This window comes from Microcaecilia unicolor, chromosome 1, assembly GCF_901765095.1.
Source record: "Microcaecilia unicolor chromosome 1, aMicUni1.1, whole genome shotgun sequence".
Taxonomy (NCBI): Eukaryota; Metazoa; Chordata; class Amphibia; order Gymnophiona; family Siphonopidae; genus Microcaecilia; species Microcaecilia unicolor.
Genome location: NC_044031.1, coordinates 763,719,433 through 763,735,235, shown reverse-complemented (window position 1 = coordinate 763,735,235; position 15,803 = coordinate 763,719,433). Strand labels below are relative to the sequence as shown.

The window sequence follows — 15,803 nt, the reverse complement described above, 5'->3', positions numbered from 1 at the left end:
CAGGCGCTATCATGTCGAGAGCCCTTTCTGCAGTTCACTGAGGCAGGAGTGTCTATTCGCACAGTGCCTTCCTTCCTGCCCAAGATTGTTTCTCGCTTCCATGTGAATCAGCAGCTCTGTCTCCCATCCTTTCGTAGGGAGGACTACCCAGAGAAGTACTCTGCTCTCAAATATCTAGATGTGAGACGAGTCATCATCAGATACTTGGAAGTGACCAATGATTTCCGGAAGTCGGATCATCTGTTTGTCCTGTTTGCAGGTCCTCGTAAGGGTCTGCAGGCTGCTAAGCCTACAGTGGCAAGATGGGTCAAGAAAGCCATTGCAGCGGCTTATGTGGCCGCGGGGAAGGTGCCGCCTATCCAGCTGAAGGCTCACTCCACTAGAGCTCAGGCGACCTCGATGGCGGAGGCCAGGTCCGTCTCCTTGGAAGAGATTTGCAAGGCGGCAACTTGGGCATCGGCTCATACCTTCTCCAGGCATTACCGCTTGACTGTGGCTGCTCGGGCGGAGGCCCGGTTTGGAGCTTCAGTGTTGCGGTCAGGGATTTCAATGTCCCGCCCTGGGTGAGTACTGCTTCGGTACATCCCACCAGTCTATGGATTGATCAGCATGATGATATGGCAGGTAAAATTATGTATCATAGCTGATAATTTTCTTTCCATTAATCATAGCTGATCAATCCATAGCCCCTCCCAGATATCTGTACTGTTTATATTCTGGTTGCATTTCAGGTTCAAGTTTAGTCTTCAGTTCCTGTTCAGGAGGACTTCGTGTTCAAGTTTTTTTAATTGGATTCTTCAGGAGTTGAGACGATTTTGTGTTACAGTGAGCTGCTGCATTCCTCTCCCCTCCGTTTTACGGGGCTGGATTGAGACTTAAATTCTGCCGGCGCTCCCTCCCGCTTCGTGCGGCTGTAGGGCAGCTTTGTACCCCTCCCGCTTCGGCGGTGTTAGGGTCTGTCAGCTCCTCCCGCGGTTGCGGTTGCAGGATAAGCCAGATCCCCCCGTATCGGCGGGTGTGGTGTCCCTCCCCCCGCTCCGCGGGGATGAGCTGGACGGATTCCCCTCCCCCACTTGTGTGGGGATGAGCTGGGTTAATTCCCCTCCCCCGTTTCGGCGGTGGTGAGCTGGGCAGAGTGTCCCTTTGTGGGTGTAATTCTCTAAGTGCTGAGTCCTGTGGATGGAGCTTTGATATCGACATACTGAGGAGTTTCCGGCAGCACATGACCACATATAGGGAGGCAAAAGGATTGCTCTCTATCTCCACCTGCTGGTAGATGGACACAACCCACCAGTCTATGGATTGATCAGCTATGATTAATGGAAAGAAAATTATCAGGTATGATACATAATTTTACCTTTGTGATTTTCTAGACTCAATTTCCTAGTTAGATAATAGTTTTGTCTATTCTTCTGGTCAGGTTTCCACTCTGTTTTCAAATAGTTTCTGTCCTGTCGGCCCGATATGACTAATGCCATTGCCATTAGAACTTCCTCTCCTACTACTCCACTTTGCCTTCCCCATTGACTAGACTTGGAACACTCTGTGGAGTCAGATTTGGGGGAGCAGTGAAGTTCACTGCAATGGTCCTTCCCTGTGAACAGTCTGAAGTTTTCCTTTTAACAAAAAAAAAAAAGCCTTCCCAGTTCATTTTGTTTCCTGTGACATCTGGCTGGGCATGGAAGTATCTATAATACTGGACAACAGCTACATGACAGCATTCTGTTTTGTATTGCCTTGCAGCTAAATCTTCTCAGTTTATTGGAGGAATGTTTCATGTAGTCTAGACTGAATGCAGACAGACAGACAGACACACCAGCTGTAGATTGCAGCCTTGGTTTTGCCTGATCCGGATTACTTCTAGGCAGCACCACAGGTTTGCGGTCATATTTCTATGCAGCTCTAGTACAGAGTGGCTGCTCATTTTTCATCCTGTGCAAACGTTAACTGTCTTTTGGGAAGTCTGAGAGCTTTAAGGATCAAAAGTATTCCCTAAGCCACACCTGCTGTGAGCAAGTTCATACCTTCATGGTCATCTTCCTAAGATGAATAATTTCATGCACCATGGAATTGACTTCCATTAGCATGGGCTACAGTATATTATGTTTTGGCTTTATGAATGGTTAGATGGAGAAACTTTCTCTGCCATAGAATCCATAAATAGGTTCTAGACCATTGTGGAAGGGCTTAATGAACCACCTTGTAAACAGAGCAGAATTCAGTGTAGTTCCGATAAAATCACCTAGGCCCCACAATACTGCTGCAGTCCTCTCAAGTGTGAACAGATAGGAACCACGCTGTGCCTTGAAGGATGATGGTCCAACAACCACTCTCTCTTTATCACTAGGTCAATGGATGCACTGGAAAGAGGCTAACTTAGAATTCTTGGCACTACTGGACATGACAGGAAGCTATTCCAGCTACATGAGTCTGCATTCTTAGGGACTAATGAATGACAGAATACAGCTTAGGTTCCTGGACTTAAACTTGATGACATCAAGCCTTGAAGCTGTAGTTTAGTGGTAGTGACCATACAGCTTTGGCAGTCATTTTTGCCAGGTTCTATTGAGAGCCTGAGAAGGCGGCCAAGCAAGACTAAGAATTTTCACCTAGGGGGCTACAGCAAGGAGCTGGTGTTGGGAGAATAAGTATTGATTTGTCTCTCCAAGGTATAAAGATTCCTTGTACAAGAGAAACTTTATCTTCAGTACTTATAAGAAACCTATCAATTTAGCCCCATGTGGGACAACATGATTATCTGGCAATGAACTTCCTTGGCCTGGAGATACCTGAGCTTAAGAATCTACAGTTTGCATTGGCTAATTACAATGCAATCCCATGTATTTGTTCTTTGACATCTGTACTTCGAAACTTCTACAAGGAGTATAGGAGTATACCCTGAGTATCTAATATAGGTTTCTTTGGGTAATTCTTTCCTTTCCCTACCCACATTAAGCACTGCTTTGCTACATCCCATTGGTTCTGGATTGGTCTGGTAGGACTAAAGGGAAGAAATTGTAAGTTCTATCACAATTTCTTCCTTTTAGTCATACCAGTCCTAGTCAGCCCAGTCCAGAAACCCACCCCACTCAAATATTAATGAACATAGAAAAATGTAGGCAGTTAAAGACCATATGGCCTATTCAGTCTGCCCATCCATGCCTTCTGTTTTCCCTATCACTCCCTTAGTGTTCCTATATACTTGTCCCAACCTCTCTTGAATTCAGATACTGTTTTCTTCTCCACCACTTCCACCTGGAGGCCATTCCACAAATTCACCACCCTTTCTGAGAAGAAGTATTTCCTCAGCTTACTTCTGAGTCTATCCCCTTTCACCTTCATCCTGTGCCCCCTCATTCCAGAGCTTCCTTCCAATTGAAAGGGACTCGCCTCCTGTGCATTTATGCTGCATAAGTATTTAAATGTCTTTATTTTATTTTCCCTCTCTTGCCTTTCTTCCAAAGTATACATTTTGAGATCTTTGTCCTCATACGCTTTGACAAAGACTACTGACCATTTTAGTAGCTGCCCTCTGGACCATGCTTTCATTCTGAATTGTTCTTCTGTTTTCTTATTTCTCAGGTCAAAGTTGTCTGTCAAAATGTTGTTTAGCCATTTTGATGGGATTGTTGATGTTTCCCTCTCGGGGATTCACCTTGTCTTTATAGGCAAGCAGCTTTGCTTTCTCTAATAGGTGTTCTTTGAAAATTTGAATATTGCCTTCTTACTTTCATTCCTGAGTTAAGTTTATTAGATTAATAACAGCACTGAAGAATCTAATCTAATCTGATATACTTCTTATATACCACTACAGTAGGGGGAATTAATATGTTTTTGATGTACATATGTTGTTATTTTTTTATATGTAATGTTAGTTCAAATTGACAAATATTTTTTGATTATTGTATTTATGTGTTTTCATGGTTAGACCCCTGAAGCAGGTGTTTGCATGCCGAAACACGGCCCATTTTATTTTGGGAATAAAGGTTTACATTGTTCTCAATCCTGAAGGCCCAGTGCTTGCTTTTCTTGTGCTTCTGTTTATACTTGTATGCTGTTACCCTCTCTTTTGTGATTCTAGAGAGGAAAGTAGCCATAAATGGCCCGAAAAACTGTTCATACAGATTTGAATAAGATTATTTGCTGCACTGACAGCCAATGTAAGGATAGATAAGATGAAATATTATTATTATTTTTTTTTTTATTTGTGCCCCGCGCTTTCCCACTCATGGCAGGCTCAATGCGGCTTAGGTACTTATTTGTACCTGGGGCAATGGAGGGTTAAGTGACTTGCCCAGAGTCACAAGGAGCTGCCTGTGCCTGCAGTGGGAATCGAACCCAGTTCCCCAGGACCAAAGTCCACCACTCTAACCACTAGGCCACTCCTCCACTCATCATATTTCTTCAGATTAAAAATCAGTCTAATAGAAGTATTTTTAATAAGCTGCATTTTTTGTTTCATATTTTTATTAAGGTTTTCCAAGCACAAAACAGAAAGGAAAAATCAAACAATAACAACAATCCAGCCTTGTAATAGTCCAGGTGTGGAAACACTAGCATCTGAACTGGTAGAGCATAATCAGGCAGTTCAAAAAATGATCTTATATTTCTTAGTTGCCTTAGCTTAAAAATAGTCCCCATCCAGAGATGATTAATTGAGGCTGAAATGTCAAAGAAGAATCAAGTATTGCTCCCAGGACCCTCTCTTGCTCTCCTACCAAAAAGATCTTACTTTGTGATAAAGCTATCTGTTTGGGCACCATCACTCCAGGGTTAGAAAACCAAAGAATTTTAGTTTTATTAGTGTTGAGCTTCAATTTGTTTTCTGAAGCTGAATTCTGAATCTTTTCCATCACAGAAGGCATTCTGTTTGAAGTTTCTTTCTCATTAGTCAAATGGTGTGTTAGCCATGTTAGTCCACTTTTAAAGGTAATAAATAGAAATAAAACAAAACGGAGAAAAGAAAATAATCCTTTAATGTTTAATAATTTTTATTGATGATACTTCATATCAAGACAGCATTTTCATGTTACAGATAGTTCTTGCTGATATGACTTCCATACTAACAGTTTTCAACTATAACGTCATCATCAAACTTTTAACATTTTTCTTCCTCTCCCCTTCCCCCCAATTCTCTTCTCCCCCCCCATTCCCCACCCCTTTAGAAAATAAGCCTTTAATGGAAGAAGTAACTAACTTGTTAGTCTCACTCACACACACAAGGATTGACTCAGGCTGCACATACTGCAGCGGGACATGTTTATCCACTCCTAGCCTAACTGAGATAATATTTAACCATCTCTCTGACCTCATGTGCAACTTTCTTCAAATCAGTCATCTTACTTTCAAATTCTTCCTACTTTCTTACCCTTCATATTTCTGACTGCCTGTGATAAGCTTGACTGCTACATTCTGCAAAGCCGTAGCAGAGAGATTAAATGAATTCTTTGCTTCAGTCTTCACCGAGGAAGGTTTGGGTGAGATACGGGTGCCAGAAATGGTATTCGAAGCTGACGAGTCAGAGGATGTAATAGGGCAGGTCTACAAACTGTAGAGTAGCAAATCCCTTGGACTGGATGGAATTCATCCCAGAGTACTGATAGAACTGAAAAATGAACTTGCGGAGCTATTGTTAGTAATATGTAATTTATCCTTAAAATTGAGTGTGGTACCAGAAGACTGGAAGGTGGCCAATGTAACGCCGATTTTTTAAAAAAGGTTCCAGAGGAGATCTGGGAAATTATAGACCGGTGAGTCAGACGTCGGTGACTGGCAAAATGGTGGAGACAATTATAAAGAACAAAATTACAGAACATACTCAAAAGCATGGATTAATGAGACAAAGCCAACATGGATTTAGTGAAGGGAAATCTTGCCTCCCCAATCTATTACATTTCTTTGAAGGGGAGAACAAACATGTGGATAAAGGTGAGCCGGTTGATATTGTGTATCTGAATTTTCAGAATGCGTTTGACAAAGTACCTCATGAAAGACTCCAGAGGAAATTGGAGAGTCATGGGATAGGAGGTAGTGTTCTATTGTGGATTAAAAACTGGTTAAAAGATAGAAAAGAGAGAGTAGGGTTAAATGGTCAGTATTCTCAATGGAGAAGGGTAGTTAGTGGGGTTCCCCAGGGGTCTGTGCTGGGACCGCTGCTTTTTAACTTATTTATAAATGACCTAGAGATGAGAGTAACTAGTGAGGTAATTAAATTTGCTGATGAAACAAAGTTATTCAAAGTTGTTAAATCGCGGGAGGACCTTGGGAGACTGGGCATCTAAATGGCAGATGACGAATAATGTGCTCAAGTGCAAAGTTATGCATGTGGGAAAGAGGAACCCGAATTATAACTACGTCATGCAAGGTTCCACGTTAGGAGTCATCGACCAAGAAAGGGATCTAGGTGTTCTCATAAGTACATAAGTATTGCCATACTGGGAAAGACCAAAGGCTTTAGGAAGCCGTGCAAACCTTTTTAAAACTCCACTAAGCTAACCGCCTTTACCACATTCTCTGGCAACGAATTCCAGAGTTTAATTACACGTTGAGTGAATAAACATTTTCTCCGATTCGTTTTAAATTTACTACATTGTAGCTTCATCGCATGCCCCTAGTCCTAGTATTTTTGGAAAGCATGAACAGACGCTTCACATCTACCCGTTCAACTCCACTTCGTAGCTGCCGTAGGCAATAGAGACAACTTTTGAAGGTTGTTTGAATTTGTGGGATCAAAGTAAGTGATGAGTCTAGCAGTATCCCAAGGTTCGTGACCTGTGATTTTAGGGGGAGTTCATACTTCCAAAAAGGTATTTTGAAGTCTGGTATTTCTCCACTTGTGTTTGGTGTTCAAATAATCTCTGTTTTATTTGGGTTCAGGCAAAGTTTGCTGTTTGCCCGTTCCTGAGTTGCGGTTAGGCAGACAGTCAGGTTACTCAGAGTGTGGGTAGATCTGGCTCAGTGGGTATGAGTAGTTGCACATCATCAGCATAGATGTATTAAATAAAATGGGAGACAGTATGGATTCCTGTGGCACCCACAATTCAATGCCCAAGGTAATGATGTGCTGTTCTGAACAGAACTGATTGTTGTCCATCTGACAAATAGGATTTGAACAAAGTAAATACTGTGCCACTGATACCTGTTTCTACCAGTCTTGTAAGCATTATATGATCCACGGTGTTGAAGACTGCCGAGAAATCGAGCAACACTGGTACTGAGGCAGATCTCCTGTCATGGTTTCTGTGCAGATCATCAAGAAGGGACCCACAAACTATCTCTGTTCCATACCCAGGTCTGAAACTAGGTTGACATGGGTCTAGCCAATTACTTTCAATTAGCCAGTCATTGAGTTGAGTGCACACGGTCCATTCTATTCACCCCAAGATCCCTCTCCCTGCCTGTACTTATCAGAATCTCTCCACCTAACACATAGTCTCCTGTGGATTTCTACTCCCTAAGTGCATCACTTTGCATTTCTTTGCATTGAATTTTAATTGCCAAACATTAGACCATTCTTCTAGCTTCTGCAGATCCTTTTTCATGTTTTTCACTCCCTCCGGGGTATCCACTCTGTTACAAATCTTGGTATCATCCGCAAAAAGTCAAACTTTACCTTTTAACCCTTCAGCAATGTCGCTCACAAATATATGGAACAGAATCGGCCCCAGCACTGATCCCTGAGGCACTCCGCTACTCACCTTTCCCTCATCCGAGCGAATTCCATTAACCACCACCCTCTGGCATCTGTCTGTCAACCAGTTCCTAATCCAGTTCACCACGTCGGGTCCTATCTTCAGCCTGTCAGGTTTATTCAAGAGCCTCCTGTGAGGGACTGTGCCAAAGGCTTTGCTGAAATCTAAGTAGATTACATCTATTGCACGTGCTTGATTCAATTCCCTGGTTACCCAGTCAAAGAATTCAATGAGATTTTTTTTTGGGCACGATTTACCTTTGGTAAAACCATGTTGTCTTGGATCTTGCAACTTATTGCAAGATGGCTAAAGATGTAAAGAGAGGTGACAAGACCTTTTTCAGATATATTGGAGAAAGGAGAAAAGATAGGAATGGAATTGCGAGACTGAAAGATAATGAGAATGGTTATGTGGAAAGTGAGGAGGATAAAGCAAATGTGCTAAACAATTACTTCTCTTTGGTGTTCACGGAGGAAAATCCTGGTGAAGGACCACAGTTGGCTGCTGAGGGAATATTTGGGAATGGAGTGGATACTGCGCTGTTTATGGAAGAAAGAGTTTATAAACAGCTGGAGAATCTGAAGGTGGGTAAAGCTATGGGGCCTGATGGGATACATCCCAGGATACTGAGGGAGCTCAGGGAGGTCCTGGCGGGACCTCAAAGATTTATATAATAGATCTTTAGAGATGGGAGAGGTTCCGCGAGATTGGAGACGAGCAGATGTGGTCCCTCTTCACAAAAGTGGAGACAGGGAAGAAGTGGGAAACTACAGACCGATAAGTTTCACATCGGTGGTAGGAAAATTAATGAAGAAAAGGACCCAAATTTCCCAAGAAGCTCAACGTGAGAAACTTTATGGAGCTCGGTCCGGTTCTTCAACATCGAGGTCGGTGGCGTCGAGGGAAGCATCGACATCGGGAGTCGAGGTAGGAATGGCTGCTGAGAGACCTAGAGACACTCTTTATTTATTTTTTTGTTGCATTTGTATCCCACATTTTTCCACCTCTTTGCAGGCTCAATGTGGCTTACATATCACCGTTAGCAGCAGTAACCGATTCCGGTATGAACAAATACATGGTTTGGATTGATTCAAAGCGATATTGTGGTAGAGTGAGGTAAATGTATGATAGGTACAGTTGGGGGGACTTAGATAGGGAGAGGGGAGGAAGAGTCAGGTAATGTCCATTACGGTCTTTGGTTACTTTGTGTCGCAAGTGTCCATGTATCTTATGTTGGGTCGGTGGGGTATGCTCTTTTGAACAGTTCTGTCTTTAGTGCTTTCCAGAAATTTAGGTGGTCGAGCATAGTTTTTACTGCTTTTGGCAGTGCGTTCCACAGCTTAAGTATGGAAAACTGGATGCATAGGTAGATATGTATTTGAGTCCTTTGTTACTTGGGTAGTGAAGGTTTAGGTATGATCGTGTTGATTTTGTGGTGTTTCTAGTTGGTAAGTCTATGAAGTCTGTCATGTATCCCGCTGCCTCGCCATAAATAATTTTATGAACAGTCATGCAGATTTTGAAAGTGATGCATTCTTTGATTGGTAGCCAATGCAGTTTTTCTTGGAGTGGTTTGGCGCTGTCAAAATGCGTTTTTCAGAATATTAGCCTGGCTGCTGTGTTTTGGGAGTTCTGAAGTTTCTTTATGATTTGATCTTTGCATCCCGCATAGATTCCATTACAGTAGTCTGCGTGGCTTAGTACCATTCACTGTATCATTGAATGGGTCTCCACCTGCCTCGAGGCCTCCAGCTGTGCAGGCCTCCCGTGACTGTCCATCGGACCTGACCCCAAGGAGATGTGAGGATTCGATGTCCTCCTTGTCGGCACTAAGGAGTTTCTGACGTGCATCGGGTCAAGGCCAAGAAGCACCAACACTGATCTCCGTACGGTGCTGGGAGATCTGGGATGCCGAGGGATTTGGCACCTGAGAAGTATCGACGCCGGGAGGACCTCTCCCCCTCTATTCGATAGGTGCCGATGCATCTGTCTCCCAGCAGCTGAGATCCTATTCCCACACCCCAGGCGATTTGATAACCTGACCCCACACCAGCCCCTCAGCCTTTACCGATGGCAGCTCTCGACGAGCCTATCCGGGCCCTGTAAGATTATCCCGCAAATTTCTCAATCTGCACTTCCCCAGCTGTAAAGGACTAAAATACAAGCTGATACACGCCACCACCTTCTCCTACTTGAGCATGCAGTTGTGGAACACTCTACCTACAGACCTGAAAGCTACTGACGAGATAACTAACTTCCGCAAATCTCTGAAGACACATCTCTTCCAAAAGGCCTACAAAACTACCTCAACAATCCACACAGTTATTACAGTTCACCTCTATCCTACCTAACACCTTCCGTCTATCCTCCCTTACGTAACCTTCAAACATCAATGATTGTACCTGTTATCATGAAATGATTCTGTAGATCTTCCCTTACCTAATCTTTAAACATTAAGCACTGTACCTCTTATCATGAAATGATTGTCATAACCACACTCTGTAAGCCACATTGACCCTGCAAATAGGTGGGAAAATGTGGGATACAAATGCAATAAGTAATAAATAATAAAAATAATAGACTCCTGTAAACTGGATTACCTTACCGGAAAAGTCTTATTTTGGGGGGCAGTCACTTTGGCATGCAGGATAGGAAAATAGTCTTAGCCTTCTGATTGGAGCAAATGAATACCCTTAGAAAATCCACCCAGCTTTTTCTTCTTGTAACCTCAATAGCCATTGCTAGCCACCAAATGAATACTAATTGACTAGAGGATGGTATCTCTTTCAGCTATGCCTGAGCTTAGAGGATTATATGAAGACTCATCATGTCAGAACTATAGTGGCATGAGTGGCACATTTAAGGTCAGCTCTTGAGATTTCCAGAGCTATAACATGGATAATCCATACATTTCACATTTCATCATTATTTAGAAAGGGATTACTGATGAGACATCAGACTTGGCCAGTCTGTTCTGCAACGTTCTTTGACATTTAAAATTCAACTCCATCCTCCTAGGGGCCCATTTTTATGATGCCTAGTTAGCTGAAACAGACCTATTACTTATTTTAAAAAGTTTGTTTAGCAGTATGTCTTCCCCCCCCCCCCCCTTTTTATGTTAAAGGCAATCTGTGTCTTGGGAGTCCATTTCTGAGAAGACTTTATCCTGCTTGGCCTTAAAGAAAATCAAATTACCTGTAGCAGATGTTCTCAGTGGACAAATGAAGTCTTCACATAACATTCCTACCTCTGCTTGAAGTTCTATTCCTTGTTAAACTTTCCCTGGTGCTGCAAAAACTGTGGGGGACAGTTACCAGGAGTGGGGTTAGATGGGAAGAGGGCCTGCTGAGTTAAGGAGCAACTCTCTCAGACCAGTCAGAGGATGATTTCACTGGAGGAAAGTGAGGTTACTATCCCAAGAATGAAAGCTCACCGGTTTTCCACCCCAACTATCTGTGAAGAGGCAGTGGAGGATGCACAGGAGGGGGACCCTATTCTGGAGGGGATCAGGAAACCCTCTATGTCCTTTCCCTTTCATAGGGCTATATGAAGCATGATCACGGCCGCTGGAGATGCCTGAGGGTCTGATCAAAACTAGATACATTGATGCAGCACAGAAGTAGCATAGGTGCATTTGTTACATCTTTTGTAATGTACCAGCGTTGAAGGAAATGTTTTCCTGTGTGGGCTCTGTCAGATATCGCCCATTTCTGAGGTTGTCATTGTGTCCATATTGCCCTTGGAGAACACCTGCTACTCTATTAAGGTAGTACTCATGAGTTTGTCTTCCTAAAATTTGAGGCACCTTCACAAAGGATGCTCCAGGTGACTTAAAAACATACATATTCAAATCACATGATAACATATAACTAAATAAAAAAACAATATAACATAAATCATAAAATGCTTCTCAGAATAACCAGACCTTACATGCCCTATGGAAGCTGAGATCACAAAGTCCTAAACAGAGTTTTGTAGGAATTGCATTCCATAATTCAAGGGCATAATTAGAAAAAGGCCTCTTCTGAGTATCAGAATATTTAAATCCTATATCTCTAATGTTTGCAGTAGAAATTTTTGGGAAGACTGGAGCCATCTTGATAATTAATATGAGGTTCATATCTTATCAGTTTCATTTTCAGAGCAACTGGAGCATCCAGAAAGAAATATTTAAAAACGATTATTAACATTTTAAATCTTACATGGTATACCACTAGAAGCTAGAATCAATATGGGGCTGTATAGTCATCAAGTCTTATTTTCGCAGCCTTTAATACATCAGCATTCTGTTGAGAGCCAAAAAGAAGCTGTATATTATAGACTGATGGACTTTCTACTAGATTTGCTTCCTGCTTTGTTCTTAAGCAGATGGCAGTGACTTGGATGCGGTTAGTCATGGAAGCATGGATAGCTCTAATGACATCAACAGTGTGGAGCAGGCACACTTCAGCAGGCAAATAATCAAAGGGGATTCTGCTGATGATGGATCAAGTACAGGTTTGTTTACATGCGTACTATAGTTATTGATACAATAGAACTTAATTATATTGAATTACTAGACAAATAGAGCATATGTTACTAAAATATATTGGAAACAACCTATTAAGAAATCAGCAGGTTGTTTGGTTTAGTTCCAAAGCCATACAGAGTTTTCCACTATATGACCGCCCTCAGATAAACCCTGAAGTGCCTATAGCAGCTTATAGAATTGGTGTGCAGTAATCTTCCAGCAAAAAGAAAATAAGAGAAATCTCAGTTATACCACTTCTAGGGCAGTTCCTGCACATTTCTTTCCCTTTATAAATGCCAAAGGGATGCTAGTCATAATTGTATTATAATTAAGGTGTCTGATTCTAGGGGCTTATAATTTGTAAATGTAGTTATTTCCAAACCTATTGAAACATTGGGAGGTTCCTAAAATTCTGTGTATATCAGTTTTCATGTAACAAATTTAAAATTTTATGCAAATTGTTTACATGACATTAGAATTTTAAAAATTACGTACTCTCTCTCAATCCCTCTTATTCCCAGCAGTCATACTCTTCACACAGTCTCTCTTGCCTCTTTCCTACCCCAGTCTTTCTATCATTCCCAACTCCCACTCTATCTGTGGCAGTCTCAGTTTGTTCTGTCAGCCTAGCAAACCATTTGGGACCTAGAATGTATTGTCTTAGTAGCCAGACACCCTTTTTAAATAGGTAACCTTAAGTGCAAGTCATCACAAAACAATACCACCTGGTATTAGCTAAAGGGAGGTATGTGATGAAATAAAGCCCTTTAGACAGGCCGGCCAAATGGAACCACTACACTCTTGCCATAAATGTTAATTAACGAACACTACAGGTGGCAGGGTATTTGGAGCACATCTTTTTGTGATTATATCCGACTCTGTGGGTGCTGTGGGTTCTTGAGCACCCCCAATATTGAGAAAATTCCTTGTATGTGTCCAGGGAGGGGTTATTTCCAATGGGCTTAGCACCCCCAATAATTTTGAAATCTTGGCTCCTATGATTATATCTGAAGTTATTTGTCCCACAGATGAAAAACATACAGCATAGGAAAGCTCCATGCAGCAGAATTAAGGTAACCAGACCAGCATAGGAGTTTCTGCATCATGAAGGCAAAAACTGCAGAAGAGCTGGTATAAAATTTAGTGACGTTGGGGAAAAGACAGGTCCCACTCTGGTGTTATCTGGCTGTGACGTTACCAGCCTGATGATGATGTCAGGAACCCTAGAGAATAGACAATTTTCAAGTTTTTTGATTATATCAGAAACCCCAAATTCACCTTTGAAGGAGGGGATGGTTTTACAGTAGCTAAACAAACAAACAAACAAAAAAACAAGTAACATGTTACTATGTTGCTTATGTTTTTTTCTTATTTTTAGCTACTGTAAAAACATCCCCTCCTTCAAAGGTGAATTTGGGGTTACATAAGTATTGCCATACTGGTACAGACCAAAGGTCCATCAAGTCAGGCATCCTGTTTCCAACAGCGCTTTGCATTTGACTTTGACATTCCTTATGCTGTTTCTTATTATTTTTAGTTGGTCCTTTTATCCATTTTCTTTTAGCTGTAATAGCTTCCTTCACTTTTTAACCATGCCAGCTGTCATTGGTCTTCCTTCCTCCTTTTCTAATCCACATGTTGCTGGTAGTACCTACAAGCTTGTGAGCACATTTTCAAAAGAAACTCCTGGTAGAAACCTCATTTTGAAAATGCCAACCTGGCCAGTGCTGCAAGTGCCATAAACCATCCAGCAGGATATCAAAATGAAGTCCTCCTGTGTTGTCTTTCCACTGCTGCCTGGTCCTTTGTGCTGCACTGGTTCTTTTACCCATAAAGTGCAGTTGTCAGCCCCCCCCCCCCAATGAGTAAAATACAGTGGCACCCTGTCATAATGCTATATTTGGGATCCATAAAATCGCATTGCGTTAAATGTGGGGTCGCATTATATTGGGGCCAGTTGAAAATTAAGTAAAAATTGATCTGTTGCTAAATATTTGCCACAAACCTAGGCATGGACACTGCTGAATTACTGTATATATACAACATTATTAACTTATCCAGTGTGGTCTTTTTCTTAAAGCAAACTGTTTGCTTCTTGCAAAATCATGAATGTTTTATAGCTGTAAAAATTTTGATTATGTCCACATCTGAGTTTCTAGTCATGTCACATAATTTATTTCCTACAAACCTAGACATACACTTCTGAACTACTGTATATATACAGTGCAACATTATTGTACTAGTACAGGAACTTATCCAGTGTGGTCTGTTTTCTTAAAGCAAACTGTTTGCTTCCTGCAAAATCAGGAATGTTTTGTAGCTGTGATCATCTTTTGCTGCTAGTGTACGATCTGGTAACATTTAGAAACACAGTCCTGTTTCATCAGTTTAAGTTCTCCTGGATAAGAATGTGCTGCATCCTTGTCAGCCGATCGGAAATCTTCCGTTACTGGCTTTGAATGTTGTCCATTTAGCTGTCAGTCAACTTTTTTGGCCTGTGCTTTCATGATGGGGCCTGAAATAGAGACAACCTGTAACTGAGCTTGGACGAATGTCTGATATAGTGCAGAATCCAAGTTTACATCAATAGGCACTTTAATTTTTTTCCTATGTAAACCTCTCAGCTTTTCTTCTTCTTTTCTTCTCCCTTCTAGAGTAGATTCATTGATGCCTAGCTCTTTGGCCAGCTGGGTTTGTTGCTTACCAGACTTCAGTTGATCTAGTGCAGATAACTTTTCTTGAGTAGTGAATGACTTCTGCTTTCAAGATGGTCTCTCCATGTATAGAGCTCACAACAAAGACAACAGAAGACCACACTAATGATGACGAAGAGTCCACTCAAGGTAGATTGCAGAATGGCACCAGGAACAGACAAATCCACTTGGATAAAGAGTCCACCCATGGTAGATTATCCTAGTGGCTTTGTCTGCTCCTGGTATCATTCTGCAATCTACCATGGTTTGACTCTTTATTCAAGTAGCTTTGTCTGCTCGGTGCCATTCTTTGAGTCCACCCATGGTAGATTGCAGAACAGCACCTGAAGCTGAAAAAAGCCGCATTTATAAAGAGTTCACCAGGAGCAGGAAAGCTGCCTGGATAAGGAGCTGATAAAAGCCGCATTTATCAAGAGTCCGCTGGGAGCAGGAAAAGTCACGTGGATAATGAACTCAAAGACAGAGCCAACACTGGTGTAGTTAAGCATTGGTTTTCAAGCAGGAAAGGGGGGTGGGCTCCACCCCAGCATAGTGGGCCATTGGCTGAAATGGGTTTCAAGCAGGGAAAGGGGTGGGCTCCACCCCAACGCAGCTAGACATTGGCAGGAGAAGAAATGTCACTACAAAGAAAGGGAGCCAAAATACATGATCGCATTATAATGGGGTTCCACTGTATTTCAAAAATTTCTCTTGTGTGTATCACCTTATGGTATGGTTGCTATATTAGCTTGTCTAAACAAAGCAAAAGAGTGGTTAACGCAGGAGGTGTGAAACCAATATAATAAAATTCAAATATGTAGCCACAGCATAGAAAATAATGAAGTAAAACAACAAAAGCATAAAAACAAGTGTCCTCACTTTCTTCACCTACCACCTCCACTGCAATAA

The 15,803-nt window shown here is 41.9% G+C and overlaps 1 protein-coding gene across 1 annotated transcript in view; it reads left to right on the top strand.

Moving 5' to 3' along the window:
* The window catches only part of DENND4A (DENN domain containing 4A), a 576,041-nt gene that overhangs the window by 346,832 nt on the left and 213,406 nt on the right, over positions 1 to 15,803 (top strand). The window contains 1 exon segment of the mRNA XM_030189785.1: positions 12,060 to 12,188. Coding sequence (XP_030045645.1) covers positions 12,060 to 12,188 — 129 coding nt within the window.